The sequence below is a fragment of the Crocodylus porosus genome, unplaced genomic scaffold (genome assembly GCF_001723895.1).
Source record: "Crocodylus porosus isolate Cpor-Errol unplaced genomic scaffold, CroPor_comp1, whole genome shotgun sequence".
NCBI lineage: Eukaryota > Metazoa > Chordata > Crocodylia > Crocodylidae > Crocodylus > Crocodylus porosus.
In genome coordinates this window covers 62,484,063-62,512,036 of record NW_017728918.1, presented here as the reverse complement: position 1 = coordinate 62,512,036, position 27,974 = coordinate 62,484,063, and the positions used below count along the sequence as shown (strand labels likewise).

At 42.7% G+C, this 27,974-nt stretch overlaps 1 protein-coding gene across 1 annotated transcript in view; it reads left to right on the top strand.

Annotated features, from left to right (window-relative positions):
- The first annotated feature begins 328 nt into the window (after positions 1-328).
- The window catches only part of PHIP (pleckstrin homology domain interacting protein), a 159,986-nt gene continuing 132,340 nt past the window's right edge, over positions 329-27,974 (top strand). Inside the window, exons 1-4 of the mRNA XM_019537662.1 lie at positions 329-535; positions 6,829-6,843; positions 9,238-9,382; positions 9,496-9,594. Coding sequence (XP_019393207.1) covers positions 410-535; positions 6,829-6,843; positions 9,238-9,382; positions 9,496-9,594 — 385 coding nt within the window. The 5' untranslated portion in view covers positions 329-409. The remainder of the gene's footprint in view (positions 536-6,828; positions 6,844-9,237; positions 9,383-9,495; positions 9,595-27,974) is intronic.

Genomic DNA, 27,974 nt, shown 5'->3' with positions numbered 1-27,974 from the left:
AGGCGGCGGCTCGGCGGAGAGGTGCGTCATGGAAGCGGTGCGGGGAGAGCGGAGCGCCGAGGGGAGGAGCGAGCGCGGCGCCTGCCGGAGCCCGCCCGGCCGCGGGAGACGGGGGCGCTGTACTCCTGCCCTGCCGCCTCCCGCGCCGCGCGGCTGCACACAATAGCGCCGACCGCCCCCGGCCACGGTCCCCTGCGCTTGCCCGGTCCGGCGGGGGCTGCTGGGGGCCTGGCTGTCACGCCGTTCTGGGATCCCTGCCTCGCTTCGACCTGTTCCTGCCTGGCGCGGCAGCTGCCTCAATCGCTCCGCTGGCAGGACGCAGGCCGGGGCGGTGGGTTTTCCTCCCTCTACCGCCCCCTTCTCTCCGTTGGGCTCGGGCTGCTCACGAGGTGCCGCTTTTTGTTGCGAGATGTGCGGGGAAGGTGTTTGCTTTCCGCTGTGCGTCGCTCTCTGCGGGAGGCTGTGGCTCCAGCTTTCCCTCGGGCAGCAGGAAAGGAGCAGCGGTGAGGGCTGCAGCCAGTGCCTGCTGGGGAGGGTGCAGAGGGGTGAGCATTCTCTTTTGCCAGCATGTTATGACCAGCACCAAGTTTTCATAGGTGTTTTTGCTGCTCTATCCTCTGGGCCTCAGTAGCTCACCACCAGGGCTACTCATCAGGGTAACTGCGCTGCTGCCTTAACATCAGGTCTAGGTAAGACCTAAAATTGTGGAAATTTGTCTTATGAATAAAAATCGTGTTATAGCAGTTGAGTAAATCTACACATCAGTTGTGCTCCTTATAAATGGGAATGCTACTGAAACCTAGCTAGGTAAATAGTCTCATGGAGGTGAGCAGTATTGTCCTGTGACTCCACTTGTTATGGGGAAAAGTAAGGATTTGTATATTTTGCAGGTGCTTTTACATACAGGAATAGGAGTAGAATAAGTGCAAAATCATCATCTTGTTGCTACAAATTCACCCTGAGTTGGAACATAACGTATGAAACTGGCCTGGCAGTATGTTTTTTAAAGCTTTAAAACGTAACTTAGTGTGGCAAGTATAAAGTGAAAAAAAAACAAAACACACAAGATTTTTCTTTATTAAGACTTGAAAAGACTTGAAACCTGTGCTGGCTTCCAGCCTGTAAAGTAATGTGGACTGCTGACTAGGATAATTTACTTGAAAGAAACTTTTGGGTATCTGATTTAGTGTTTAGTGGCTTACAAGTTATTGCATGAGGATTTTTAGCATGTGGATTTGATGGATGGTTGTGGTAACCAGAACAGAGTTTCTTTCAGAACAGCACAGTTGATGATGGGGTGGGGGGGTGCACATTTGGGTGGTGTTAGTGGTATGAAACATTTGATACAGGTTGACTTTAAATATATTTGTATAGGTAGCACATGCATGAATATTTTGTAATTTTTTAAGATATTTTACGTGTGTATAGAAAAATGTAATAAGGAAATCAAGACAAACCAAAATCTTTCCTTTTATTTAATTTGGTACTATAATATAAAATAGGTTTGGAAAGCTAGCAATAAAGATTATGATATTCATACAGGAATTAATAGGTTTATTTAGAAAGATGTACTAGAGGTTCTGTGGTATGCTGGTAAGACATGCTTGGAACTTCTCCTGGATTTGGGTTTAGGAATGTGATTCAAGTTGCCTGAAATGACAGATGATAAACATGGAAAGAATCAGCAAAATCTGTAAAGCATGTAGCAATTAGGGCTGCTGTTTTTTGGGAGATCCGTTGTGAAACGTGTAAGCAGGATATTGTCCCTGGTCCAGAGATATTAGTTGGTTTGTAGCACAAGAAATTCCTGCATGAGAAGATAAGCATCAACTTAGTTAGCGCTGCTATTTTAATAGCAGATTTTTTTTTTTTTTTATTTATTGGGGGGAGATGTGGTTATCCAAAAGTCATGATGCCCCAAATGTGGGCATGGATGGATGGATTTAATAGGTTTGGAGAAATGCTGCCACATAGGTGACTCTTTCTTACCTTTTGTTCCTTAGGATGCCTTAATGGTTGAATATTTGCGTGATTTCTCTTTTCCTTTCTCTCAAAAGAAATGATTCTATGAAAAGGAGGGAGTGAAGGGTGGAAAATAAAGAACTTGCTGTTAGTGGCATTATTTTTCCTCAAGAAGCAAAGTTTGTTTGATAATATCCTTTTGGGGGCTAATTGTATAGGTGGCAGAGGTGTTAAACTTTTGGGGCACAAAGTACCATACAATTAATTTAATAAGATGCTACTAAACAAACCTTGCTTTCCTGGACCTCATAGTTCCAATATTTTGACCTGACTACAGCATGTTTTTTTTCCCTTTGCTGTGGCTGTAAGGAAGACTTTCCCAACCTATTTCTCGATTCTGTTGTTAGTATTATTATTAGTGTTACTATTTTTCTTTGCATGCCTTTAACACATGTATATCCAGTGTAAATATTTGTTGAATGCATGTCATGTAATCTCAGACATCTTGTTTGTTTAAAAAAGTCTTTAAATTTGAAATCAGTATGTTATTGATGTAGATGCTGACTATGACATGCCATACAGCAATAGCAGCGTGTTCATCTGAGTATACTTGGCTCCCAATAATAAAGGGAGAGATTGTATAAAGTTAAGTAGAAACAAAAATAGCAGTAAGAACAATAGGTTAGAAATGGACTTTGAGTCCTGAAGTCAAAGCAAATGATGGGAACTCAAAACTTCACGGACTCTGACTCCAACCTTCCTTTTATGTGGGTTTTGTTTCATCATTAATGTATGTTTCCATCTTTGGATGGGAATACTGCACCACACTTTTTTTTTTTAATACTTTAAAAAGGCTGTTTTAGGAAGGACCTTTCTTCCAAAAATCTCAGGTTAACTTTCATAATATTAATGTTATACTTTTGTCTTGAGTAGTATCCAAGGCCTCAGTTGCAGTATAGCCACTATGAAAGAGGCAAAACTCTAGGATGCTATATTGAAGTTCAGTATTGATGTTCTCTCAGCTTTTTGCCTGTTTGCTGTTGTAAGGTTGGGAAAGTATGTGGATAGAAGCAGAAATGGAGTGGTTGGCTCTGTCGGGCAACACTGTCTAACAGGAAGGATTCAGTCATAACAAAGGGAAATTTGTTTGAGCTGCATTTAGCTTGTCACTAATCATTTATTTGCTATGAAACATGTTGTTAAATTGACTCTAGGTGGTGCACGGACACTTCTGGGTGGAGGCTGACTCTTTATGCATGTTCTAATTCTCTAAAAGTGCCATGAGGGTGTGTATGGGCCTACATTGTGCATGGTATTGAGTGTTCTAAACTCAATATAACAGGGTGTCAAGGGAAGGAGACTGGGAGGGAGCTATGCCACTACATAGGGTAGAAAGCGATCCTGCTGGTTCCCTTTGTCCTCTTTGAGACATTCAAGTAGTTTATCCTTTAGGTGTCTTTCTTGGGTGTTTGACAACTTCTCTAAATCAGATGATATTGTCGGGGCCACATCATTCGTAGTGCTGTACAGTAGCTGGCTTGTAAGTGGGTGACACTAATGTAAGGTTACCTAGAATATGTGTGGTTTTACTAAGCCGTTCTTCAGTTTCCAATATTATCTAAAGCGCCCTTGTTTTCCAACTGAACATGGAGACCTATGCTTAAGAGTAATATAATATTTTTTTAAAACTTTTTGGTTCTGTATTGGTGTACAGATCTACTTAACTCTGTGTTGTGTCTAATCTCTATCTTGACTTCAAAGGGACTGTTTACAATGGATAAAATCAAGGCCCCAGTTCCATGAAAACCTTGATCATGTGCTTAGTTGTAAGTCCTATACTTGGTTTTGTGTGTTTTAATTCCTTAAATACTAGAGTCCTACAGGCAGCAGTGCAGTTATTGTTTGTTTAATAATTTTCCTCTTAGTGTAAATGGGGGTGTGCGAAACAGGCCCGAATCAGGGGACAGAGATTCAATTCAGCCAGATCCAGATCTGAAGTTTCAACGCTGATTTGGAGATTCTGGGATTCAGCCGTAGACACAGCTTTTAAGTGTTTTTTCTATATAGCTCGAGGTACCAGACATGGCTTGTGAATGCTGTGATGGTGGGGTGGATGGAGCATCCCACAAGAGTGTGGGGGGGATTCCGCCCGCACCCCCCCCCCTGGGCTCGGCAGTGAACCTGGAAGCGGACCAGAAATACTTCTGGTCCACTTTTGGGTCTGCTGTTGAGTGTGTTGGGGACCCCCCCCCCCCCCACACACACACACCTCCCTGGCTCGGCAATTGCCTGTGGGGGGACCCTGGGTATCCTCCCAGACCCAGGAGGCACCGGTCATGGGGGGGAGGGAGTTCGCTGAGCACACTGGGGGACCCCCACTTCCATGGGACGCTCCGTCCATCCTAGCATCTTGGCATTCGCATCTATATACCTTGAGGTATGAGGTATATAGAAAAAACATTTAAAGCCGTATCTGTCTGAATCATTGAATCTTTCCAAGTTGATTCGAAGGGTTCCGATTCGATTCGGAGAGATGAAAGGGTTGCCTGATTCAATATGGATTCGGAGATTCAGCTGCTGAATTGGGCCAAATGTCCGCTGAATCGAATCAGTGACCGAAGCTTCGCATAGCTCTAAATTAGAGCATTTATACACATGCTCTGGGACAGGGGCTGTCTCAGAACCACTGTAAAGTACGCAGAGCATCACATGTATCAGCTGTCCCTGCATTGAAAAGTGGCATTGGGGCACTTTAGTTAAAGTTCATTTCAGTTTAGTCAAAGTGCCCTCGACACCGTTTTCAGCACTGGGACTCTAATACACGTGACACTGGAGTCTGCTGAAGCGTGGTAATTCCATACTCCAGCAGACTTGATTAATCAAGTCTTGATTAATCAAGTCTGCTCTGATGTGCTGTAATTACAGCGCATCGGAGCATCCTTGATGCATGTGTATAGGCAACCATAGTGGCTTCAACCCTTTAGGAGTTTTTGTGCTTATAGAGGGGCATCCTGGTTTCATGGGTATGAAATAATGTAAACTTTCAGAGAAATTGATTTAAATAAAAAAAGAGAAGTAGTTTATGTTGAATCCCAGAAAAGATATTGAATGTTTGATTTATGAATGCTTCTGCAGTCATGGCAGGCAGCAGCTCCCAGATGAACAGGTGTGTCACAGGAATTGAATTGAAATTCATATCATAGACATCACACCTAAACATGATTGTTTAGCTGGTAGTCTTAACAGACTTTACAGGTGAAATAAAAATCTAACTAAATTTGGGATCAGTTTGTCTTACCTGAGAACAAATGAGTTTATATTCTGTCCCTTTTCTTAAGTTTATAAATAATATAATGGTTATAGATTATTCTATGCCTTCTGCTTTCTGTTTAGGGTTAAGGAATACTGGTAGGACAGTAACTAGATAAGTCTTTAATTATCAGGGTTTTTTAGCAGGTACCTCTTATACAGACTTGGGGGGCTTTAAAACGATGGAAGTCGGAAATCTTTTGTTCAGTATGGTAGTGGTGGGTTTTTTTGGTTTTGTTTTGGTGTTGGTCAGTAGAATCTATTAGATTTATCCTGGTCTCCCTTTTGGCCCATGTATATGTATATAGTAAGTTTATAAATAAATAAATGCTATTGTTCCTTAAACTTTACAACAGGGCTAACCTGTTTTCTTTTTGGTAGCTATTTTTAGTGGTTCCTGTCCATATCAAATTTAATTTAGAAGTACTCAAGCTTTTTCCGTGTTTGTTCTGGGAGGAAAATGTGTAATGTATGGTCTTCGGACAGTTGCTTCCAGTTGGGTCTCTTTAGTTAAACTAACATTGAAAGAAAATGTCTCTATTTTAATAGGTAAGGTCTCATTTGTTTAGCCTGTGTATAAATAGGAAGATGCTTCATGCATGAGAATGAATTATAGGGGAGGTATTTACTTTATAAAGAAGGAACTCTAAGGGCAAATGAGACTAAAGTTTAAAGAGATGCAATAACATGACTTATTTTTCTCTGAAGAAGTCAACCACTGGATGCTTGCTATAGGATAGTTTTAGGCTGAAAATCCAGCATAGTATGACAATTACTGTAATTCAGTCTAGGATTTGCCTTGTGTAATGTGTTGCGTAGCTTTATACTTTAAGATTAAAAGGTTGCAAATTTTTGGATTGAGCTCTTGAACCATGGAAATATAAGTAACTGATTGAGGTTTTAAGAAAGCTCAATTCGCTGGATCTTTTTGTGGGAAGGCTGTTACAATACATTTTTACAATTTCAATATTTTGGAAAAAGTATTTTTTTAAGTGTAATAATGCCTTTCAATATGGGGTAAGATTGTAAATTGTTAAAATAATTTTCATTATGTAACTTCACATTCACTGAAGCTTAAGAGTCCAAATGCTGATACAAATGTTCTCGGAGGTATAAAAAGATCCTGGTGGTTTCAGTGGAGTTCAGATCTTATGCAAAGTCAAGGAAAATAAAAACACATGTGAGAGTCCCCCCCTTCAGCTCTCTGCTAGTGTATTGTTTGGAGCAAAACAGTATTAAGTTTATGGGTATTTATTTTTTGTAGCCATTTAGCTATGCTTTGTGTATGTCTGTGTCATTGGTTAGAGGTGGTATTGGTAAACGTGAAGGCGACCCTTTTGTTTCTAGAAAATACTTTTGTGGTTATGAGCTGAACTGTCACCTTGTTGGTTAAGAGAGCCAATCCCTATTTATGTTTTAGTCTGCTTATTTTTTTTATTTTTATTTTTTTTAAGCGAACTAAAAGTTCAGTTCAGCAGAGTCCTAACAGGTTAGAGTTAGATTCTACTTGCTTATTAATGTAATTGAGACGTATACATGTAATCCCATGGAGGACAGTGTGAGTGGATCAGTGTCACTGATAGAGTGACCATATGGGACAATGTGAAATCCAGGAAACTCAGGGGTGGGGGCAGGGCTGCTCATTGCAGCTCTGTTATTACTATTTAGGCAGCTAAAGGAGTTGATGGCTTTTTAATGACCAGTTGTTCTCACTTTTATAGGTAACAATAGTCTTTCTTTACTGGTCATTCCACTGATTAACCTATTTTAGGGAAGTTCTGCTGTCTGCTAGGATTTCCTATTTCACAGTTTGTGCTGCTCTGCCTTCCCACCCTGGTTGGGTCCTGGATGCTCATTCAAATTTTCACTGGCCAGTTGTGACCAGCCTCCAGAGCTTGGCCAAACTGGGTCATTGTACTGATAGACTAAGATGACCTGCAGCCCTTCTCAGAGTTGAAATATTTCTTGGGACATATCATGTTTGTTAGAGGAACTTTATTCTAACTCTGACTGTTCTCTTGTTTGTATTCACATACTAGACAAAACCACTGTGTTTTACTTGGTTCAAAGGAGGTCTTTGGCTTGGAATGGAAAGGGTTTTGCATTTTGAGCACAAGATGCAGGATATACAGCATGTATCTCTGAAAACATCATGTTTGTAAGTGATAGCCTGGGCACTAGGAAGCATTTATTTTAAACACTGCTTTTGGAATCAGTGGTGTGCAGGTCTTGATTTTTGTTTTGGAAGTCATTGTAAAGGACGTATTATGATGGAATCTCACGGAAATGCTGGTTGACCTTCTTGAGGTTTAAGCTTCTCTTTAAATTGAGAATCTTGCCGAGCAGATCTAAGAAGTGCTGACTTGAATGCTTAAAAAAATTCTTTAGCTATTTGATTAATCAGTAAACTTAAAAGTTTTACCTCTGGGAGACAAGTTCGGATTTGGCTTCAGCTGCTAGAGGAAAGTACAATATCTGGCTTTAAAAACAAGTGTCTTCATTATCTGTTTAGTTCAGGAGAAGAACAGATTCTCGAAGGAGATGAGCTAGAAATAAAATGGAGTGAAATGGGTCAGAATTGGGGTCCCTAGAAGGTAAAAACTGTAACCAGGTCTTGCCATGATTTATAGTCAGTAATATTGTTCAAGCACCTAGAGCTATAAATAACTTGGAGTTCTCTTACCTTTCTAAAAAAATCAAAAGATGTCTCAAAACACTATTTTGTATGTCATTTGTTAGGACAATAAATCATGGCTGCTAAGTCTTGAGCTTTGTGAGTTTTTTTGGCTTCCTGTTAACATTGAATACATATGTCTAAAAACATTCCTAATTTAAAAAAAATGAATTGAATGAATCTATACAGTGCTGGATTGTAATTTGTAACACTTATGTACCTTTTAAAGATGTATTTTTTAAATTTTACTTGCACACTTATTCAATGAGTCAGAATTCAAACCATTCACAAATGCATTTATAAATGTGACATACGACTTAAATGATAACAACAAAGAAAAATCTCTTCTTCCACAGAAGCTTTAAGGTAGTAGGGAAAAATCATTGTAGTGTAAATAAGATTTTTCCATGGCATCAGTTTTGTACTTCAGGCACTCCTTTTGTTAATAAATTACTGCAATACAAAGCATGGTAACAGCATGTTGGCAAGACAGGGAGCATATTTGAAAAATAAGGTATGTTCCTCTTAATTGGGTTCACTGTAGAAGTATGAGCAATGTTCAGCCTCCTTAAAATGTCAGTCATGGCCGTCTGCAGTTACAGTATAACAAAACATCAGAAGCTTTTACCGAGAGACAGTACGGGATGATTTTTCACAAATTTAAAGATAAAAAACATCACGATACAAGATTCAGACTGAAACAAGGAATGAACCAGAATGTGAGAGGTACTACATTTGAATGGCTATTGTAAGAATATTGAATGTGGATGATTTCCTTCTCCTCCCCCCAATACTGTTCTTTTCCTTAGATTTGCAGTTTGTAAGAAATGCATAAATGTCAGGATGTCTCTACAACATTAGGGGTTTTCATGCTATTTAAAAAAAATTCCTTACAGTAACTTAAATTGATTAGAAACGTATTGAAAATTAGGATTTGATACATTCTTTATATTTTTCCATGTTACCTAAAACAATGTAAGAGCTGCTTTACACCATTAGAAATTCATGTATATGACAACATTATTAACATGACTAGTATTTAATACAAGGCCCCTATTTCAAATGGAGGGAATTAATTGAGACCAGCTGGAATAAGTTACTATACTTAAAGGTCATTATCTGTTTTTATCATTTGTCTGAAGTGATAAACCATTTTCATTTTTTTTTCTCATTTCTTTTAACAGTTTGTGTAACACCTCAATAGAATATGAGGTTTTAATGAATAACGCTTCCAAAATTATTCACTTTTCCTTTACAAAATGTTTTGTTTGTCTCTCACCTAATAGGTGAAGTATTATAGACACTTGGCACCTGATCACTTGCTTCAGATATGCCATCGACTAGGACCACTTCTAGAGCAAGAAATTCCTCAAAGTGTCCCTGGCGTGCAAACACTGCTAGGAGCTGGAAGACAGTCTTTGCTTCGCACAAACAAAAGTATGAAAATCTTATAGGAGCAGAAATCATGAAAAGTCTCTTACACTATTGTGTGGATTTTTTTTTTTTTCCCTTTCTTTTTTTACATTCGTGTCTAATTTGTTCTGAAATAGGTTGCAAACATGTTGTGTGGAAAGGATCTGCTTTGGCCGCATTACACTGTGGAAGGCCTCCCGAGTCACCAATAAACTATGGCAGCCCACCCAGTATAGGTAAGTCAGTATCATTACGACACTGATGAAGCTTGCGTGTGAAGTTTTCATGCCTGCCTTTCTTTTTTATTTGTATAACATCATTTTAATAGCACTGAGGTTGTATTTACTTTTGTGCGTCGTACACATTGACTTTAGCGATACTTCTTCTAGGATGGTCAGTTACTTTGTTTACTAGTTTGAAACATGGCAGGATGTACACTGCATGTCCCAAGGTATACGTCATGTTTTAAAGCTTGAGGTTCTTAACTTTTACTTTTTTGAGGCATGAGTTTTGTAATGCTTCATTTAAAGAAAAAAAAAAGTGAGAATATGCAAGTAGCATTTGGTTGGCTAATAACAGTGTTTTCCAAGAAGTGGTAAAGCTGTTAATGAACCAGTTTGTTCTGTTATGACTGGTTGAATTTGGGGTGTGGGGGGCTCTGCTTCCACTACTGAAAAATCCAGTAGCAGTTTTTGGAGTTAACTGCAAAGAGACTGGGTAATTTGGATCCTTTTAACAGGGAATATTATTGTTTTCCTTTTTATACTGTCTGGTTCTATTTGACCTATTTCTTAGTTTTATGTTAGTATAGCATGGAGCATGTGTGTGTTGCCTGGCCTGCAAAATGGCAGAGAATGGGAGTCAGGAAAAGTGAGTAGGGTTTTTTTTGGTTCTGCCTTTCACTCAGATCTTTCACTGAGAAATGTTTCATTAGCCTTTAGCTTTGTTCTAGCCTTTAATTTTGAAGAAATTCAGAATTATATGTGTGTGTGATTTATATAATTCCCTACAATCTGATATGTGCATATGTATGGATGAGATTGGAAGGAATTATGTCTCATAAATGCTTACAGATATGTAGTACCTCCACCCTCCTCAATCTCGTGTGTGTGTGTGTATGTATGTGTGATATCTGGAAGGGTGAGTTTTTTTAAATTTCCTTCTGTTCCAGAAAGGACAGTAAAAGTGAGCAGAAACTTTCATTTTCCACAAGGACACAGTAACTTAGTGAAAGTAGTAGTGTTAGGAATTAATAAAACATATCAGCACATGTTTGCTTGAAACCAAGTTGAAATGTTCTTGTTCTGAAGTTCTTTAGTGGCTTGTTCTTGCTCTGTTTTTAAGTTCTCTAGTAAAACTGGCAATGTCAATGTAAGTGCCTTTTTTTCATCATTGATCTTTTTCCCCCCCCTCTCCACATTACATTAATATGGATGTAATTGGGAAGACTTAAATGTTTAATGTTCATATTTTAAAGCAAACTAAAATGAAATGCATGAAAATAAAATTGCTTCTCTTTGCATTTGGTAAATCTCCTCCAGTTGGCAACTACATTTTCTTGTATTTAAAGCCCTCAGGTTATGAGTTAGTTATGTTTTCCCTGTTACTTCAGTATTGCCAGTTTAATAGACTTGGGTCTGTCTGTCAGTATTGTAGAGAAGAATAATACTAAAAGGGAAGGAGTAGCATCTCTTCTGCACTTGACTCTCCAGTTGGCAACTGTTCTCTTGTGTTTTAAGATCCAGGCATTACAGTTAAAAAGCAATTCATTTTAAAGAATTCTGAATGTAGATGTATGTACGCAGACAAGGTTCTTTGGGTAAATTTGATATCTTTTATTAGAGCAACTAAAATAGTAGGAAAAATTCTTCTTTGCAAGCTTCAGAATAGAGGGAGTTTTGTCAGAATAGAGAGAGTGGATTGTGAAAACTTGAATTGTAATTTAAGCAATTGTTGACTACTTGCCAACTTTCTCAGTTGTTGATATGATTTTATTATTAAGATATGTTTGTAAAAATGGCATTTGACATTCTGTTAGTCTTCCAGTAATTTCAAAATCAAATCTGATTTGGTATATGAATGAAGAGTCTGTGTTTCTGATTTTTGGACTTGCAAAGCCAGTGGGAAAATCTAAGAACCTTTTGGTTCCATGCCCCACCAAAAGTAAAGGCTGCTTGCAGACGTGAAAGAAAAACCAAAACCAAAATGGCGTCTTACTTTAAACTTGGTGTGCTTCAGTGCTGAGCCCTGTGCATGCCCAGAAAAAGCAGCGTGTTAGCTGGACCTGGCTTGCCCAATTTCTGTACAGATTTGGGTGCTTTACTGGGGCTGTTTGGCGCTTTTATTTAATCGCTGATTGATGAATCTGCTTTAGCTAAAAGCATCAAAAGCCCTGCTGTAGCACCTGATCTATACAGGTGCTGTGGATCTTGGTCAAAGTAACGTGCTGCTGCTGACACAGCATATTTTGCGTGTTTTGGTTTTTTGCTTTTTTTTTCCTTTCACATCTGTCAGTGCCTGAAGATTCCACTTTGTTCTCCTGTGGTGTTTTTGACTGTGTAGGATAGGGAGCAGCAACGTTTTTGGGCAGAGTGCCAAAAACACCAGCAACCTTGACTTGTAACATGTTGGCGTGCCAGGGTAGGTGGTGGGGGAGACACGAGGGGCTCAGTCTTTGTAGCAGTGCAGCCCTGGCCCCTTCCCTGCCATCTGCCCAGAGGCACATATGCCAAGCAGAATGCCTTCAAATGCCACACTGGTAACCATGTCAGGGCTTGCCTGCACCCTGGTGTTGGACTAAAAAGAGCAAAAGGAGTTAAATTTATTTCTTAGTCTGCAATTCTTCCTTTAAAAATAATCTACAAACTGGATTGTGTTATGTATAGTCTCAACATAAACTGCAAATTCTTACCCGATTAGCAAGACTGGCTTGTGTTTTCCAATAGGTCAGCTGCCTTATTTATTCTTTTTGGTCTCATTTTAAGACCATATAGAATATTTCTATGAATCAGAGGGCTGTGTTTGGGATCTATGCAGAGGCTATTGATGTTTCAAGCAAACTGATTTTACTGGGATATGAAAATAGAGATTTATGAAAGTACATCTTGAATCACCCTTAGTCCAAGTGAATTCAAAAGATGTATTTTTAAATGTACAGGCTGATGTCTGTTATATCAGATGGTTCAAGATAAGCAGCCCTGTGCAGAAAGTGCAAGCTATCTCAAATTTTTCTCTGCAGTATTGAGTAGGACAGACAGTCCTCTTGCAAAGGTATCTTCAGCGAACATGTATGTGGTGATGGACAAGATTAAGAAGCTTGTCACTGGGAAGCAAAGGGGTGGGCAGAGCTATATATTAAATTTTAAAGAGGGTAAAGAGAGAAAATATGCAATTTTTTTTCTTTACGTAATATGTTAATTGAAGGATGGATAGTCTTTACCTGATGCCTCATGGGAGGGAATATTTGAGGTGTTGTCAGGCATTATAAGAATGGATAAATTTATTTTTCTTATATTTAGTTGAGAATACCAGGTGAAAAGCTTGTGTAATATAGCTTGTTCTTTTGTGATCTTAGTTTTTGGATCAAGAGGTTGTGTGTGTTGTTACATTTTGGCCTGGTCATACATGGGGGTAGAGGCATCTGAAGCACGCGTATCCATTTTGGGTTGATTCCTTCTCCCCTCCCCCAGTCGGTTTGGGAACATTTGACTTGTCTACTTTACTTTATTGTCTTCTGGAAATGAAAACTGCTTGTTACTTGAAGTATCGTAGGTTGGGGTGGGGGGCATTGTTTTTGTGTGTTATCTCAATAGTCATGCAATCAGCTCCATAAATGCTAGTGTCTCAGGGTAGTTATGAAGTAAATCACTGGTCAGGAAGCCTTTGATTTTAATCATTGCTTTCTACAAAAAGTGTGTTCTTGTTTGATACTCTTTATTCATTTAACTTCTTGAAACTTAGCACTTTTAGAGAGAGCTTAGGGCTTGACTGTGTGTACACAAATTTGCAGAGAGCCAGTAGGACTGATGGGTGGGGAATCAGGTCTGGTATCCCTCATCTCCATCTGCTGTGGTTAACAAGGTTGTTATCTCTGGAAACAGCAAACTCTCCCTATGCCTGAAGAAGGGCATTTGTGCCCAAAAGTTTTGCAAAGAACAATTTTTCCAATTACTTAGTTCGCGGGTGGACAAAATGCAGCTATTCTATCTTGCCTGCAGGCTCCTAAATAATTTAGAAAATTAATATTAATCTGTCCCTGGCTGCCTGTTATGTGGCCCTTGATGGTTTGCCAAAACTCAGTAAGCAGCCCTCTGCCCAAAATAATTGCCTGCTGCTGATTTAGTAGGTCTAATAGAAGTTACCACATCTATCCAAATAACTTGGGGTCATCTCTTATGCTCTGGAGATACAAATTCACAGTTTGAGAACTGAAACTAAGCATCGCAGATGCTTAATGGGATCTTCTAGACTGAGCACTGAGTCCCATTGGGTAGAGTGGTTTTCTTTTTAATCTTTACTAACCTGTAGTGGAACCTCTGGGAAACGCATGGGATTGGGCCCCTAATATAGTCCTTGGCCTATTGTGACCTATTTATAAAACTTCTAAAAAGATTACATGAATATATTGTCGCAAATAGTGTGTAATTAGAAGTTATAATCCCTATTCCATGGCGATATCTTGGAGATTTAACATATCTTATGACTATATAGTTTTTTTTTTTTTAAAACCATCTTAACAAAAAAAGCTAAAATAAGATTAAATAAAAGAAAATCCACTCAAAATAAAATCCAATTTTGTTTTAATTGTTGGTTTTTTGTGTTGGTTTTTTTTGTGTTTAATTCACCTTGTAGTCTCTAAAGTTTTGAGCTGTCAAATATAAAGTCCTCTTTGTGTGGCATTTTGGAGGACTGAACTTCTAATAGTTTAGTAGTAGAGTATTAAGATTTTTTTTAGTTAATGGCTACTATCCTTCTGCCAAGTATTTAGGAGAAGTCTAGACAGATGGGGGAGATGTAGAATTTAACTGTCATCCTTACTTTGTTGCATTACTGGACCTTTAAACAGGGAAACAAAAATGGTTTATAAAATCAATTGCAGTATTGAATTTAAACAACGCTTCAAAATTGGTTGGCAGAATGGATCCTTTTGATAAAAACTGAATGTGATGAGAGAGCCAACAAGTTTCCTGTAAGACTTAATTTTAAAAAATACTTTTAGCAGAAGATAGCTACTCTTAAAGTACCAGACAGGCTTCCAGGATTAAAACTACTTCAGCCTACCAGTATAACCCTTTTTCAGGCCCTGTAAACTTTTCCAACCACTGGTGGTTAGGCTTGGAACTGCACAGAATTTTCATTTATTTTTAGAACTTTGGCTTTGAAGCTTACCTGTTCAAAGCACTTATATTTTTGGTTCATTATAGTTGTAATGAACCAGAATTAAAATATGATGATCCTTTTGGGGAGGTGTGAGTTAGAATGACATTCTTTTCTAAATTGACCTGTCATGTTCGTTGTCTGTATATTGCCTCCCAAGAACCCCCTCTTATTGAGAGCTAAAATTAAAAAAAACCGAACGTGAAACCCCCCAAACCTTAAAAAAATACTCTTTTTAGGCTGCATAGACCAAAGTTGAGGAGCAGAGAGAATATTTAATTTTGCCTTTTACAGTCTTTTTCTCTGATACCTGCATCTCACTAGGCATTCACCCAGGTTCCCTGACTTGCTAATGAGCCCATCAAACATAAGAATAATGAGAAACCTAAGGAAATTCTTAATTTTGTGCCAGCAACTTTGAAGGTGGTTGCTTAAGACAAAATTAAGACACATCTGGATGAATTCATACATTTCAAAGAAATTGTTTATTTACAGCTTGCACACACTCTTGTATGTTCACATCAACTGAGCTATTTTTGTCAAATTGCTAATTTCTGCATGCACAAATTAAATGTTTTGTAAAAACTGGCTAAATGCTAATTACAATGCTAAAAATGCAAACCACACTTTAAAGGATTTTTGTAACTACTTCCTTTAGGTAGGGGAGGATGCAGAGCAGAAAGGATTGCTGAAAGATCGGTAGGTTGCTGAAAACGGAGCTCCATTGCTCTGGACCTTGAAGTCGTTGCAGAAAGTTGGCCTCTTACTCATGGGAATCCTGAACTAGCTCAGCTGCTTTTTCCCTTTAAAAACATTTAGAGAACACCTACTGAAAATCTGTCTTAATATTGCTGATAGTGATTCATTGTTGTAAGTTTTCATGACCTCTTCAACTGGTTCATTTTTTTGGCTGTGATCTCTTCCTCAGCAGAGATGTTCTATAAGTAGTCTAGCTTGTTACTTTGCTTTTAAATGCATTTAAATTGAGTAGTGCTGTTGCATCAGTTTTGAGGCGGGGTTTTCTGGCAATACTATCATGGCTGAAATAATCATTTTAAAGGTGTATGAAGAACCTACTCAAAGGTAAAAGGAATTGCATAAAAGAATGATTGAAAAGTCTTAAAGTATCAATTCACATGCATGCGCACACTGGTGAATTGTCTGTGACGAATGACTGGGGGAGTGTGTGCGGGCCACCTCTATGCTCCAGGAGCAGGTGGAGGGGGGGAAGCTTGCCCCGCTGTCCATCTGCCAGTACCCTGTGCCACTGCTGCTTCCAGCATCACTGGCCTTGCCCCCCCTCCCCCAGGCTCTGCTCTTCAGAATCAGCAGAGCACTGCCATGATGGCTGGGACAGAGCGGAGGGGGGGCCTCGCCCCCCTGCTCTGTCCCTGTTGTCATGGCAGTGCTCCACACTCTGGTTGTTTCACTAACCAGTCGCAGTGCTCCAAGAGCGTTGAGGACAGACAGACAGACTAAGCCCTTTTGTCGTGGCCCAGTAGTCGGCTGGATCTGAGAGAAGGTTCTAGAGGTTTCTGGGTTAGATGATGGAGAAAGTTTATTTAAACAACCACGTTTAACAACAAAGGGATGGCTACAAATAACAATAAAACACAAAATGTGACTATAACATACCGCCTCCCCTGGCAGTTGGGTTAGAATGGTGGTCTGCTGTTCACAGGTGGCTAGGCTTACATGGGTAACACAAAACATACAGTGGATGGGTGCGGGAAGGGTATCGTTTATGGTGAGGTTTTTGAGGAAACTTTGGAGATCCCTTTGGTGTTTTTCTAAGGTAGTGACTAGATTTTGAAACGACTGCCCAGTTGCCACAAATGCTTGTGGCACCAGCTGGAAAGCCTCTACCAATTGCTATCTTAGTTGTTGGACCTGGACATTTGTCTTTGTGCTTTGCGTTATTCCAAACATACCAGTAAGTTGGGTCAGCCAGTCTCGTTTTATCCTGTTTGGCCCTGCCCCTAGTTTTGGCCACCATCTGTTTGAACAATTACAGGTGGCAGTGGCATTGGGCCAATAGAAAATTGATTGGGATATAATTTTGGGCAACCCATATATCCGTGCATTTTCTAAGGGTATAGGAACATTCCAAGATTGTGCTTTGGGAAGAGAGGAAAAAGATACAGTATACCAGGCAACGTGCAATGTAAAGTTGTAATACCAGTTAGTGTTCTTGGAAATAGAAGATGAAGTATTGAGGTCCCCTGAGAATCCATATAATGATCTAGATGAGGGAAAGGCAGGCATGGGTGTTAGTCTCATTGCACTACAGGGGTGCAGTTAAAGTCCTGGTCACGATGAGTGCAGTTAGGAGGATGAGGCATAGTAGAATATCCTTCCTGTGGGGACAAAAGTTACAGGTTCAGAAGTTTCTGCCTGGTTAAATACCCACCAAATGTTACCCCGCCCCTTTGCTATTGTCCCTTCCCAATCAGCAGTATTTGGATGGGAGACCTTAACTTTCATCCCTGGCCTGAGGGTTTCTGAACAGTGGGATCGAGGTGTCAAGGTTGGGGGTTCCCTATCCTTAACTGCAAAGGTGAACCCAGAGGACATGCTTGATGATTCCTTAGACGGACTGCTTGATGCAGATAGTCATCCCAGTGGGACCAAGTGGAATTCATGAATGGTTTCAAATGAGTTTTTAAGATGGAGTTGGCCTGTTCCACTGCCATTAGTCTGGGGCTTATATATGCAATGATAAGTACACAAAAAATCTGGGCCTCTTTCATTCATTTGGTTATTAGGTGATTTCTTAAATCCGGAGCCATTGTTGCTCTGTATTTCCAGGGCCTTGGGATATGCACTAAGGAGGGCACCTAGGCCACGGATAGTGTCCTCTGCAGCTCAGTGCCGAGATTCCTGAGCGAAGGTGAGTCCACTTACTACTTCAACTGCTACTAGAACAATACGCCTTTTAGAGACGGTGGGCAACAAGGGCCCTATGTAATCGATTTGCCAGGTATCCCAGAGCCGTTTTCCTTCCTTAATATGCGGGCCCCCAAATGGAGTGGGTGCCTTCAGACGCATTTTAATTTCCTGGCACGCGACGCATTAGTTTACGAAGTCAGTTGCCATTTGTCAGGAAATAGCTATATTCTTGGTCGTGTTGTACCAATGTCTGAATCCCACAATGTCCATTTTGGCCGTGAAGCCAGTTGACTGCCACAAATATCAGGTCCTGTAAAGGTGAAAGTGTTCCTGGTTCTATGCCAGTTTCTGCTTCTGCTGTGCGAACCTTTAGACCTTTGGCCAATTGGTCCACATTTCTGCCGCTGATTGGTGTGTTCCTTTCTTGTGGGAGTGGGCATCTATGTGTCCGATCTCTACAATGATTTTCTTGTTTGCAGTGGAGTCCCAAATGTGTTTCCAGAGGTCGTGATTCCAGATCGGATTCCCTTTCCTCTTCCAGTCTTTGGCATGCCACATGGGTAGCCAAATGGTGCATTTTTGATAGCACATCCAGAAGTCAGTATAAATTTGAATGTGGGGAGGAGAGGTGGAGGTTGCAGTCTCCCAAGTCATGGTCTATTACTATTATGATGGCAAATAATTCTGCCTGTTGAGCGCTTGCTCTGGAACCATGGCGCTGGAGAGTATGTTCATCTCCTACTTGGATGGCAGCTGCTTTCCAAGAGGTTCCTGCCTTTGACCTGCCTGTAAACCAGGATTCCACCCCGTTTTGACCTTCTGATTTTTCATCAGAAAGCAGGGCTGGTGTCACTGGTAAAGGTTGCTCTGGGGGTGAGGAGCTGGGAAAGATATTTATGCACTGTTTTGTCACTTGTTCTACTAAGGCAGGTTGTTCTTCCGGCAAATAGTTTTCTACCTGGGCTAAAATGGCATAGATCCACTTCAGCACCATGGATCCCCTAGCTTGCCTGGTGGGCAGTATTACCTTTTCCTAGAGAGCATGATGGAAGATGAGGACTGGTATAGTTAGCATGGTGGGATGATTTATCTGCAGAGCCTTGGTGGAGATAAGGGCACAGTAACCAGTTAATAAGAATTTCGCTAACAGTGTATATCTTGGTTCTGATCCTTTCCATCTTTCACTTCAGAGCCCTGTGGGGGAGCTTTGGCGTTCATCAGGCATTTGCTGTCATAAGCTCCAATGACCTCCATTGTCTGAGACTCCCAGAGTTTGATTCCCTTGTGTTGACCAGACAACCCCCAGAAATTGGCATTTAGTATCAGGGGCCTGGGTCTTGGAGTTGTTGATAATAAATCCAGCGTCTTTGGCACTTATTAGATCTTGGAGGCATGCCTCAACTGCCTCCCGAGTGGTTTTTTTTTCCCCCCACCATGACATCATCAATATAGTGGTAGCAGTGGGTGTTAGGATGCCTTGCTTCCACGGTTTTCACAATCGGTGCCAGTGCACAGTGTGCATAGGTGGGGCTGTGACACCACCCCTGGGGAAGAACACAGAATCAAAACTGTTCCCCAACCCAAGTAGAAGCAAAATATTTCCTGGATTCTGGGTCAGCGGGAATAGAGAAGAACATGTCTTTTGAGATCAATACAAGCCATCCATGACGGGGCGTCGGTCCAGTTGCGGATGGGTACGTCAGATGTGCTGGGCACAGTGGTGTGGATGGGGTCGGTGTATGCATTCAGGCCTCTAAAATCGACCGTCATTCGCCATCGTCCATTCGGTTTCCAAACTGGCCAAAAGGGGCTGTTATCCGCAGAATGACATTGCTCAGTCGTCCCATCTTCTAGGAGCTGTCGAATCAACTTGGTGATGGGTTTAGTGGCTGTGGGAGGGGTTTGATATGCGGGTGGTGAACCATTTGCATGTGTGGCAGAGACAGAGGTGGGAGGTTACAAGTAGCTACATTGCATTGGGCTTCTACACTGTCTGGGGCAGAAAGATTTCCCATGTTTTGTCCAAAAACCCACATCTCAAGGCCAATCCAAAATCTCTGGCCTCAAATAACAGGAAGACCCAGTAGGCTCAGGCCTCCAGGAAGAACTACCGCAGGTGTGGAATAAAGGGAGCTACTTCCAGGGAACTGGAGTTCCTTGTTTCTTGCTGCCACCTACCCCTTGCAAAAGGAAAGGAGTGCCTCTTGCCTCAGGGAAGTCTTTCTCGTCTAAAATGGTTACTTGTGCCCCTGTATCGAGTAGTATCCTAACAGTCTTTAAGACACTTCCCACTGAAACCCTCATGTTGAGATGGGCTAAGGTAGAAGGAACCTTTGGTCGTGATCCGCCCCTTCTCACCGTCAGCGCAGTCCCCTCAGACACTGGTGAGGAGGTTGGTGCAAACCTTCAGGCAGTTGGGGTTTGCTGGTAAGTTCAGATAAAGGCCCCTTAAGACAATCGTGGGGACTCCATCCAGCTGTTCTTTGGTGAAACTGTTTTCCAACTGTTTTCCAGTTTGCCACGTTACACTCTGCAACAGCTCCTGTGTGTTGGAGGACCTCAGCCCAGGGGGGCAGTGGTTTGGTAGCATTAGAAGTTCTACCACCAGGGTTGGTACTGGCTGCGTGAACTCGGTTCTGGGCTTTTCAAGAGGATCCTTCTCCCAAGGAGTCCATTAAGGGCAGAATTTCCATTACCACTCTTTCCACTTCTGGCAGAGTCAGTCCTATGGTGGTTCTGGCCAGGGTTAACAGAATGGCTCTATAGTGCAACGGCACCCTCTGATAAAACTGCCTCCACATCAGGCCATAAACATATATCAGTGGCACTTATCGGTCAGAGCTGGCTGCCAAGCATGTGCACTTTCTGTCCAATTAGGCTTTGTTAGCCTCTCACAAGTCAGGCATCCCCGAGTTTGTGAGCTGACTCTGGCCAGTGAGGCATGGTCCAGTGTGATCCTCATCGCGACCTCAGTCTCTGACTGATCAAGTTGAAGGTGATGGTCCCAGTGTCAATCTCGAATGTTGTTTGGGCACTCTGAGACTTTATACAGTTGGCTGAGCCACTCCCAGTCTTAGGTTTTGAATCATGCCGTTATTTGGAGGACGCCATCCCTTATGGATACAAGCCTCAGAAAGTGTGCATCACTGCTTGGGAGAAAATACATAGTTGTTTACCTGCAAGACTGAGCTATGGAAATTCCCCAAACCCCACTGAGAATTCCCCCACACCTTTTATTATATAAGAATTTGAAATACTATGTCAGAAGAGAGAGAGATTATTTAAAAAAAAATACTTGCAGCTAAATAGATGATTTGTATCCACTTTTCCAAGCTATACATATAAAGTTTTGTTTAATACTGTCTAGTATTGCAGTGTTAATGCTCATAGCTTTACAGAGCAGTCAAAGTGCAGTCTCCTGTACACCATCTGTGCATAATGAAGTGCTTGAAGAAATAAAACTTCAGTCTCCCACTTTTTGAGGAGAGAGTGCTGCATTTACAACCAAATCTTTATTTGTTGATATTAGAGTAAGAGTAAATTGAATCTTTTAGTTTTCCTAACTATAAAATAGAAATGAGGCAGAGAAGTGAAAGAGCTGGTATTAGTACACACTTTTTTTTTGTGCCCATGTCTTTTAGGACAGTGTTTTTCAACCTGTGGGTCACCACCCAAAATTGGGTCCCATGAATATATGAAAGAGTCATGAACAAACTTTTAAAAATGCATCAACTTTAAAAATGGATTGTTCTTTAAAGGAGAAAAGCATGGGAGACCTGTTGCTTTTCCCTTGCAGGCTGTCAGAGTTGCAGCCTGCAAGGGGCTGCTTGGGGCCCCCAGTGCCCCACACGCCTACCCTCTTCCCCACACATGGGGTGGGGTCTAGGTACATGAGTCGGCCAGTCCCAACTCAGTGCCCCTCACTCCCAATCTGCCATCAGTGTTTACAAATAGGTCTGGGTACAAAAAAGGTTGAGAACCACTGTCTTAAGAAGTTTTGTACAACTCTTTGGAGTTTTTATATAACTCAGACTATTTAATTGTACCACCTCTCAGAGGATTTGCTTGTCAGAACTGCATTTGCTTTGTCATGAGTTTACTTCTGTTGGCCTAGAAAAGCTAGCTCATCTAGAAGGAACCAAGCTAGAAATTATTTTTTCGTCTGCTTCATCAATAGAAACAAACACTTCAGTCATCAAGGGGTGCACCGATAGAAATTTTTTGGGCTGATACTCATGGCTGATTTTTAATGAGTCATATTGGGTGATTCTTATCTGATTCGGATATGCAGCCCTGCAGCATGGAGAGCAGCTGGGTCTTGCTGGTAAGTCTGTTGTGAGGGAGGGAGTGGGGCTGGGGCAGGTGATGCTGGGGCAGGGGATGGAGCCACAGCTCAGCTGACGGGGGCAGGGGGGGCGGCTGCTGCTGCTGCATGCACCCTGGGGAGGGCTTGAGTGTAGGGCAGGGAAGGGCTCATGCCCCCAGATCTGTGCATGGAGTAGAGTGGGGTGTTGATGTGGACTGGGTCTGGGAGCAGTGCTGGGTTCTTCCTGATGGTGGACTGGGGTGGGCTGTGCTTGGATCACATGGCAGCAGTGCTGGGAGTGTGGCTATAGTGAATTTTGGGGTAGCTACAGCCGAATCCGTGCTGCCACTGGCACCCACCCTGAGCACAGCCTGGGCCAGCCCCCTGCTGGGAAAAGCCTGGCACAGCCCCAGCTTGCAGTGGCAGTCCCCCTCCCTCCAGCATAGATCCGTGGGGTATATGCTGTCCTAGGGTGTGTGCAGCAGCAGGAGCCACCCCTGCTCCCTGTGGACAAGCTACAGCTCTGCCCTAGCTGGGCCCTGCCCCAGCCCTACTCCTTGTCTCACTGTGGGGGCCTCAATCTGCCCCCTTCCTGCACAACCAGTTTACCAGCCAGACCTGGCTGCTATCTATGCTGCTGGGCTGTGCTTCTTGCTGCCTGTGTGCTGTGCTGCAGCTGCACGCATGCACACAGCATTTATCGGCCACATCAGACAAAAAAAAGCTGATTGCCGATGCTCTCAATTTTTGTCAAATCAGTGCTGATCCAATATGGGATTGATTTATCGGTGCACCTTTGTAGTCGTCTATGCAAACTTACTGAATGTGAATGGGATTGCACAGAAATCAGAAGGTATATTCTGAAAGCCAGGGGGTTGCACTGCCTTAATTTACAGGGTTTCCTCTTTTTTTTTTAAATGCAGTACGTGTGTTTCTGGAGAACGGTGCATAAATTGAGTTCACGTGAAGTGAACCCAGTTTACAATGGAACAGATGAGGATATGGTCCCATGATGGTGAGGGAGGGGAGGGAGTAAGGCTGGGGTTAGGGGAGGGGTGTGGCACAGCTTGTGGGCAGCTCTCAAGGTTGCAGCAGGCAGCAAAGCTGTGGGAACTGTGAGTAGTTGGGGATGGGTGCAGCTTTTGTTACTAAGCGCCCCCTGGGAAGGCTGTGGGTTGGGAGGCTGTGCTGGCTCTTGCTTGGGGGTGGGTGGTAGGTGCGGGCCCTCAGGTCTGTGTGGGATGACAGCAAGCTGCTGCTGCAGGCTTGGGCTGGCGGCGCCACCGGGCTCTTCCTGGCACTCAGGCAGATTGGGGGACCTCTGACAAATTTTGTGGTGGCGGCAGCCCCCCCTCCCAGTGCCATCGCCTCATTCCTGCAAGCAAGGCTGGGGTTGGCGGCAGCACCAGGTTCTTCCTGGCACTCCAGGCACCGTGCCCTGAACCTCCTGGGGCTCGTCCCTACTCACCTCAGCTGCTGCAGCAGACCCAGGAGCAGATACCACCTGCCTGCAGCACAGCACAGCGCAGCCCAGTGGCTGGGGTGAGTGGGGGCAAGCAGAGCCCTGATTGCATAAGAGTGAATTTACCGTGCACGTAAGGAATTTTGGGTAGAAAAAGGGTGATCGTATAGGAGTGAATTCGCATATATAGAACCTGCATAAATAGAGGGAAACCTGTACATTACAACTTTGTTTTCAGAATTTTTTTTATAGCAGGTTACCTGTGAATTTAGCCCTCCAAATTCCAGCATACAAGTTATTACTAACTCTGCTCCTTGACATGATTAAAAGTTATGTGCAAGTCCTTGAGACAATGCATATGGAATTTCTGCCTTGTTAGAGAAACTGCAAAGTGAAGCCATATGTGTGTATCTCTCTTATATTGTAAAATGTTCATATGTAACAACTGGAATCTTGATATTGCCATCTTAATCTAGTTTAATGTGATACTTTTACTTGCTCTTCGATCCAGAGTCTTGTGCGTACTTCAGAATTCTGATGGACAAATGAATAGTAAGAAATCAAAGAACAGTACAAATTATATTATACTTTTACTTATGAAGACTTGGCTATGGACTGTCTTAGTCTCCAAAAAGACATCTTCTGGCCATGGCTCTTGGTCCAGTATTTATTTTCCTTCTTTCATGTGGTGGCAGGACCTATGTAACCTGTTTGCCTGTGCCCATGCTTCCTTCCTCTGCCCATTAGTGTTAATGAAATGCTTCCCTCCAGGGCCAAAGGAATGGATATCGGGTGTCTAGAGATGCAGATCTTTTGGGTCTGCAGTGAAGCAAAGGTCCCTATCAGTATGATGGAGGAAAGTGACATAAGCCTTCCCAACTCGAGTTCCTGAGGATTTGAGGCCATAACATTCAGCTTATGATGGACAAGTTTGCTGTGTTTTATATAAGCATGCAGGGAGCTGAGGTCTGTCCAGCTCAACTGGAAAGCTGTGGCGCACACATCAGATAAATTATTCATAGTGCATTTCCTGATATCAAAATGCCATGGCAGATTGCCTCAGCAGAGTAATCGCCACATGTGTGTGGGAAATCATGGACTCTATCCTGCAGACAGATGCTACCTGAAGCTCTCTCTTTGCAACTGATGTCCAGAAGAACTATCCCTCCTGCTTGAGGGGAGGCCTCAGTTGAGGTTCAGTGTCAGGATGCCTTTCTAATCTTGTTCCCAGCCATGCCCTTGATTCCCTACATCATTTGTAATGTCTGTCCTGCTGTTTTTGTTTGCCCGGCATGACAGAAGCAATTGTGGTAGGTAGAACCCATGTTCATTCATAGTAAGACATCAGTGTTTTCTTTCAGAGTCAGTTTTTTCATTTGGTGCAATTCCAGTACTTTTCTCCAACAACTCCCAGTGTTCTAGACAGCCTGTTAGATTGATATTCCCAACTCCTAATCCTTCTGTTAGCATGGCCAGCAACTGAGCATGATGTGCTAAAATCTTATGTTCTTACCTTCTGTAACCTTGAACATTATCAAGAACTGAGTGGTGAAGATGTTTTCCACAGTTACACCTCTTCCACAGTTGGACCTGAATCTAGTTCTCATATAACTATCATGGAGTTAGTTACCTTTAAGACGATGGTGAATTGTTAACTGCCCCTTGTCTCCATGATGGTGTTTTTTTTGATAAGTTACCTCACAAGATCAAGTTCTTGTGGTGGATTCCTTCCCCATACTTTTCTTCTCTATTAAGATAGTACTCAGGACCTGCCTCAGGAGTTTCACTTGGTTTTGCTTGAGTTAACAGAAATTCTTATTAGTCTTTTTCCTGGAACTACATGCCTGCTGCATCTGCATTAAGAACCTGCATTAAGGGTCAGCAGCCTTTCACAAATGAGGGTTGCAGCTTATAACCTGGCTGGTGCCATGGCCTGCTCCAGAGGATGAACAGTGAGGCTGCAATGAGTCTGAGCAGCCCTCCACTTGGACTGTAGGAGTTGGGTGTAGTCAATCCACATATCATTAGCAAAACATGCACCAGACGAAAGAGCTGGGGAAGCAGCATGCCCTTTGTAAAATGTGGACTAGATTGGACCTTCACAGTTCAGATCTGGGCTGTTGGCTGTAGGTTGCTGGCCACTAGTTTAGAAAAAAAGTTGCCAGAATCAACTTCATTCTGTGTGGGAGAAATGTATGTTCATTCAGTATGGCCCAGAATATGTGGGCTACTTTATTTTACCTGGACTGACAGTGGACTCAGTGAATAAAAAGCATTGGCATCCAATGCCAGTTTTCTTCCCGTGGGAGATGAGCATGCAAGCTGTTGATCTTCATTGGTTCAGTGGTAGAGCCTGGAGTGGAGGGGCAGGGTGAATGACCCTAGGGAAATGCAGCTGGATCTGTTCTGAGGGCTCATTTTTCAAGAGGTGCACTATAAAATGGTTATGACTGGATGTACCTTTCTCTCTCTCTCCCCCTCACCCTGCCCCCCCCCCAAAAAAAAAAAAACCAACCCCAAAACAAATAATAATAATAAAAAAAAAAAAAAAGCTTGACAAGTTTGGTACAGCTATGTCTGCATAATGCATTTAGACTTTTGTAAGGCATTTCATATTTATAATTTTAAAAAGTAAATAATTAAGCAGTTGCTCTATTAAATGACTTAAATTGATTAATCAAAAAGAACATGGAGTGAAAACTGTCATTCAGCAGAGGTGTTTCTAGTGGAGTGCTAGAAGGATTTGTTCTTGTAACAATGGTATTCAGTATTTTTTAAATCAATTTTATGAAATAAAATGTGAAATTATAGTTGGCAAGTTGGGGCAGTGGTCAATCATGGGAATAGGTCAGTTATATACATCAACCTGGATCACTTGGAAATGTAGGCTTAAACAAAGGTGCATTTTAACAAAGTAGACTTCAAGGACATGTATCTAGCAACAAAAAAATGTAGGTAATTTTTTATAAAATAGGGAAGAATATGCAGGTTTTTTTCCAGTGCATCCTGGGAAGGAGTGACTGAAAAGGAGTTGGGGAATGCTAGGTAACTGGTTGAACATGAGCTTGTAGTGCAGTGCCATAGCTGAGAGGGTTAAGGCAAGTTTTTGGGTATACCAAATGGGAAGTAGGAATAGAGGTGGAATTACCTCCCATATAACTTTACTAATGTCACTTCTGGAACATGGGCTGTTCGTAGACACTAAAAACAAAAACAGCCACCCCCCAAAAAACAAAAAAACCCCTGCGCTTCAGTGGAAGAAGCAGCACGTTACTTTGACCCGACTCTGGGATATTTGTATAGAACGGGCTCTTCAGAGGGACTTTTTGGTGCTTTTAGCTAAAGCTGATTCACTTTTTTTTTTTTTAAGCAGCCATGGTGCTTATTTGTATAGTACATTCTAATATTATAAAAGCCTAAGTCTGTCCTGTCCTGTCCTGTCTGTCACGCTTTATTCGTGCTCTTATTGGCTGACAAACAGCCAATCAGTGTGAAAGAGCATTCGAACAGGAGCTGATGGCAGTGGAGTGCCGCCATGATGACAGGGACACGGTGGACGCTGGCCTCGTCCCCTACCCCCCCCCGTCCTGCTCCCTAGAGGTGGGGGCACTGGTGGGGGCTAGGCCACTGGAGCTGGCCTCGCCTCACCCTGCCCCTTGCAGGTGATGGCAGCAGGGGGAGCAGGGTTGGGATGCCATGGGGGGGCAGTGAGCCACTGGCTCTGGCCTTGGCCTGCTCCTTCCCCCTTCTGTCGTTGCCACCTGCAGGGCCTGATATGGTGGTGGGGCAAATAGTGGGCATGTGGTGGGGGTAGGGGAGGAGTGGGCCCAGGCCTGATGCAGGGAAGGCCTGGGCTCAAGGGTGGGCAGAAGTTGGGCCACTACAATGAGGGAAGCAGTGGGCCTGGGCCAACCCAGTGATGGTGGAGGAAATGGGAGGATCAGGCTCTGAGCTGGGGAGAGCGAGGGTGGGAGAGGACTAGGACCACACCCAGTGCGGGGGAGGAGGACTGAGACCAAGCTGGGAGAGAAGCGGGGCTGCTGTGGAGGTATGTGTGTGGGGGGGGGAGCAGTGGGCTGCCCTTCTCCTGCCTTGGGCATGGTCCCACTCCTTGGGGCCCAGCTTCTCCACTCTCGGGCCTGCTCCTCCCCCTGGCTGCTGCGGCAAGAATGGGGAAAATGGGCCCAGACCCCAAGCGGCAGGAGGGAAGTGGGGAGCAGACCTGAATGGGGTGTGGCCACAGGGCTCATTCCCTGCCTGCTACTCCCCCATCGTTTTTGATGGGCAATTGGCTAATACTTTAAGAAGGATGTCACAACTTAGAATTTCTCAGTTTAAATGATGGCAGTGCTCTGTTACTATTTCCTGTACTGTTCTGATGTAGATGCAGGGGCGATGCATAGGGGGTGCACATGTACCCCCTGAGTGTGCGGTGCACCCCGTACAAAAAGGCAGTGCTGACACTGGTGGTGGTGCCTGCGGGCGGTCGCCACCCCGCTGCCAACACAGATGACGTCTGCGGGCGGTCGCCACCCCGCTGCCAACACAGATGACGTCTGCGGGCGGTCGCCACCCCGCTGCCA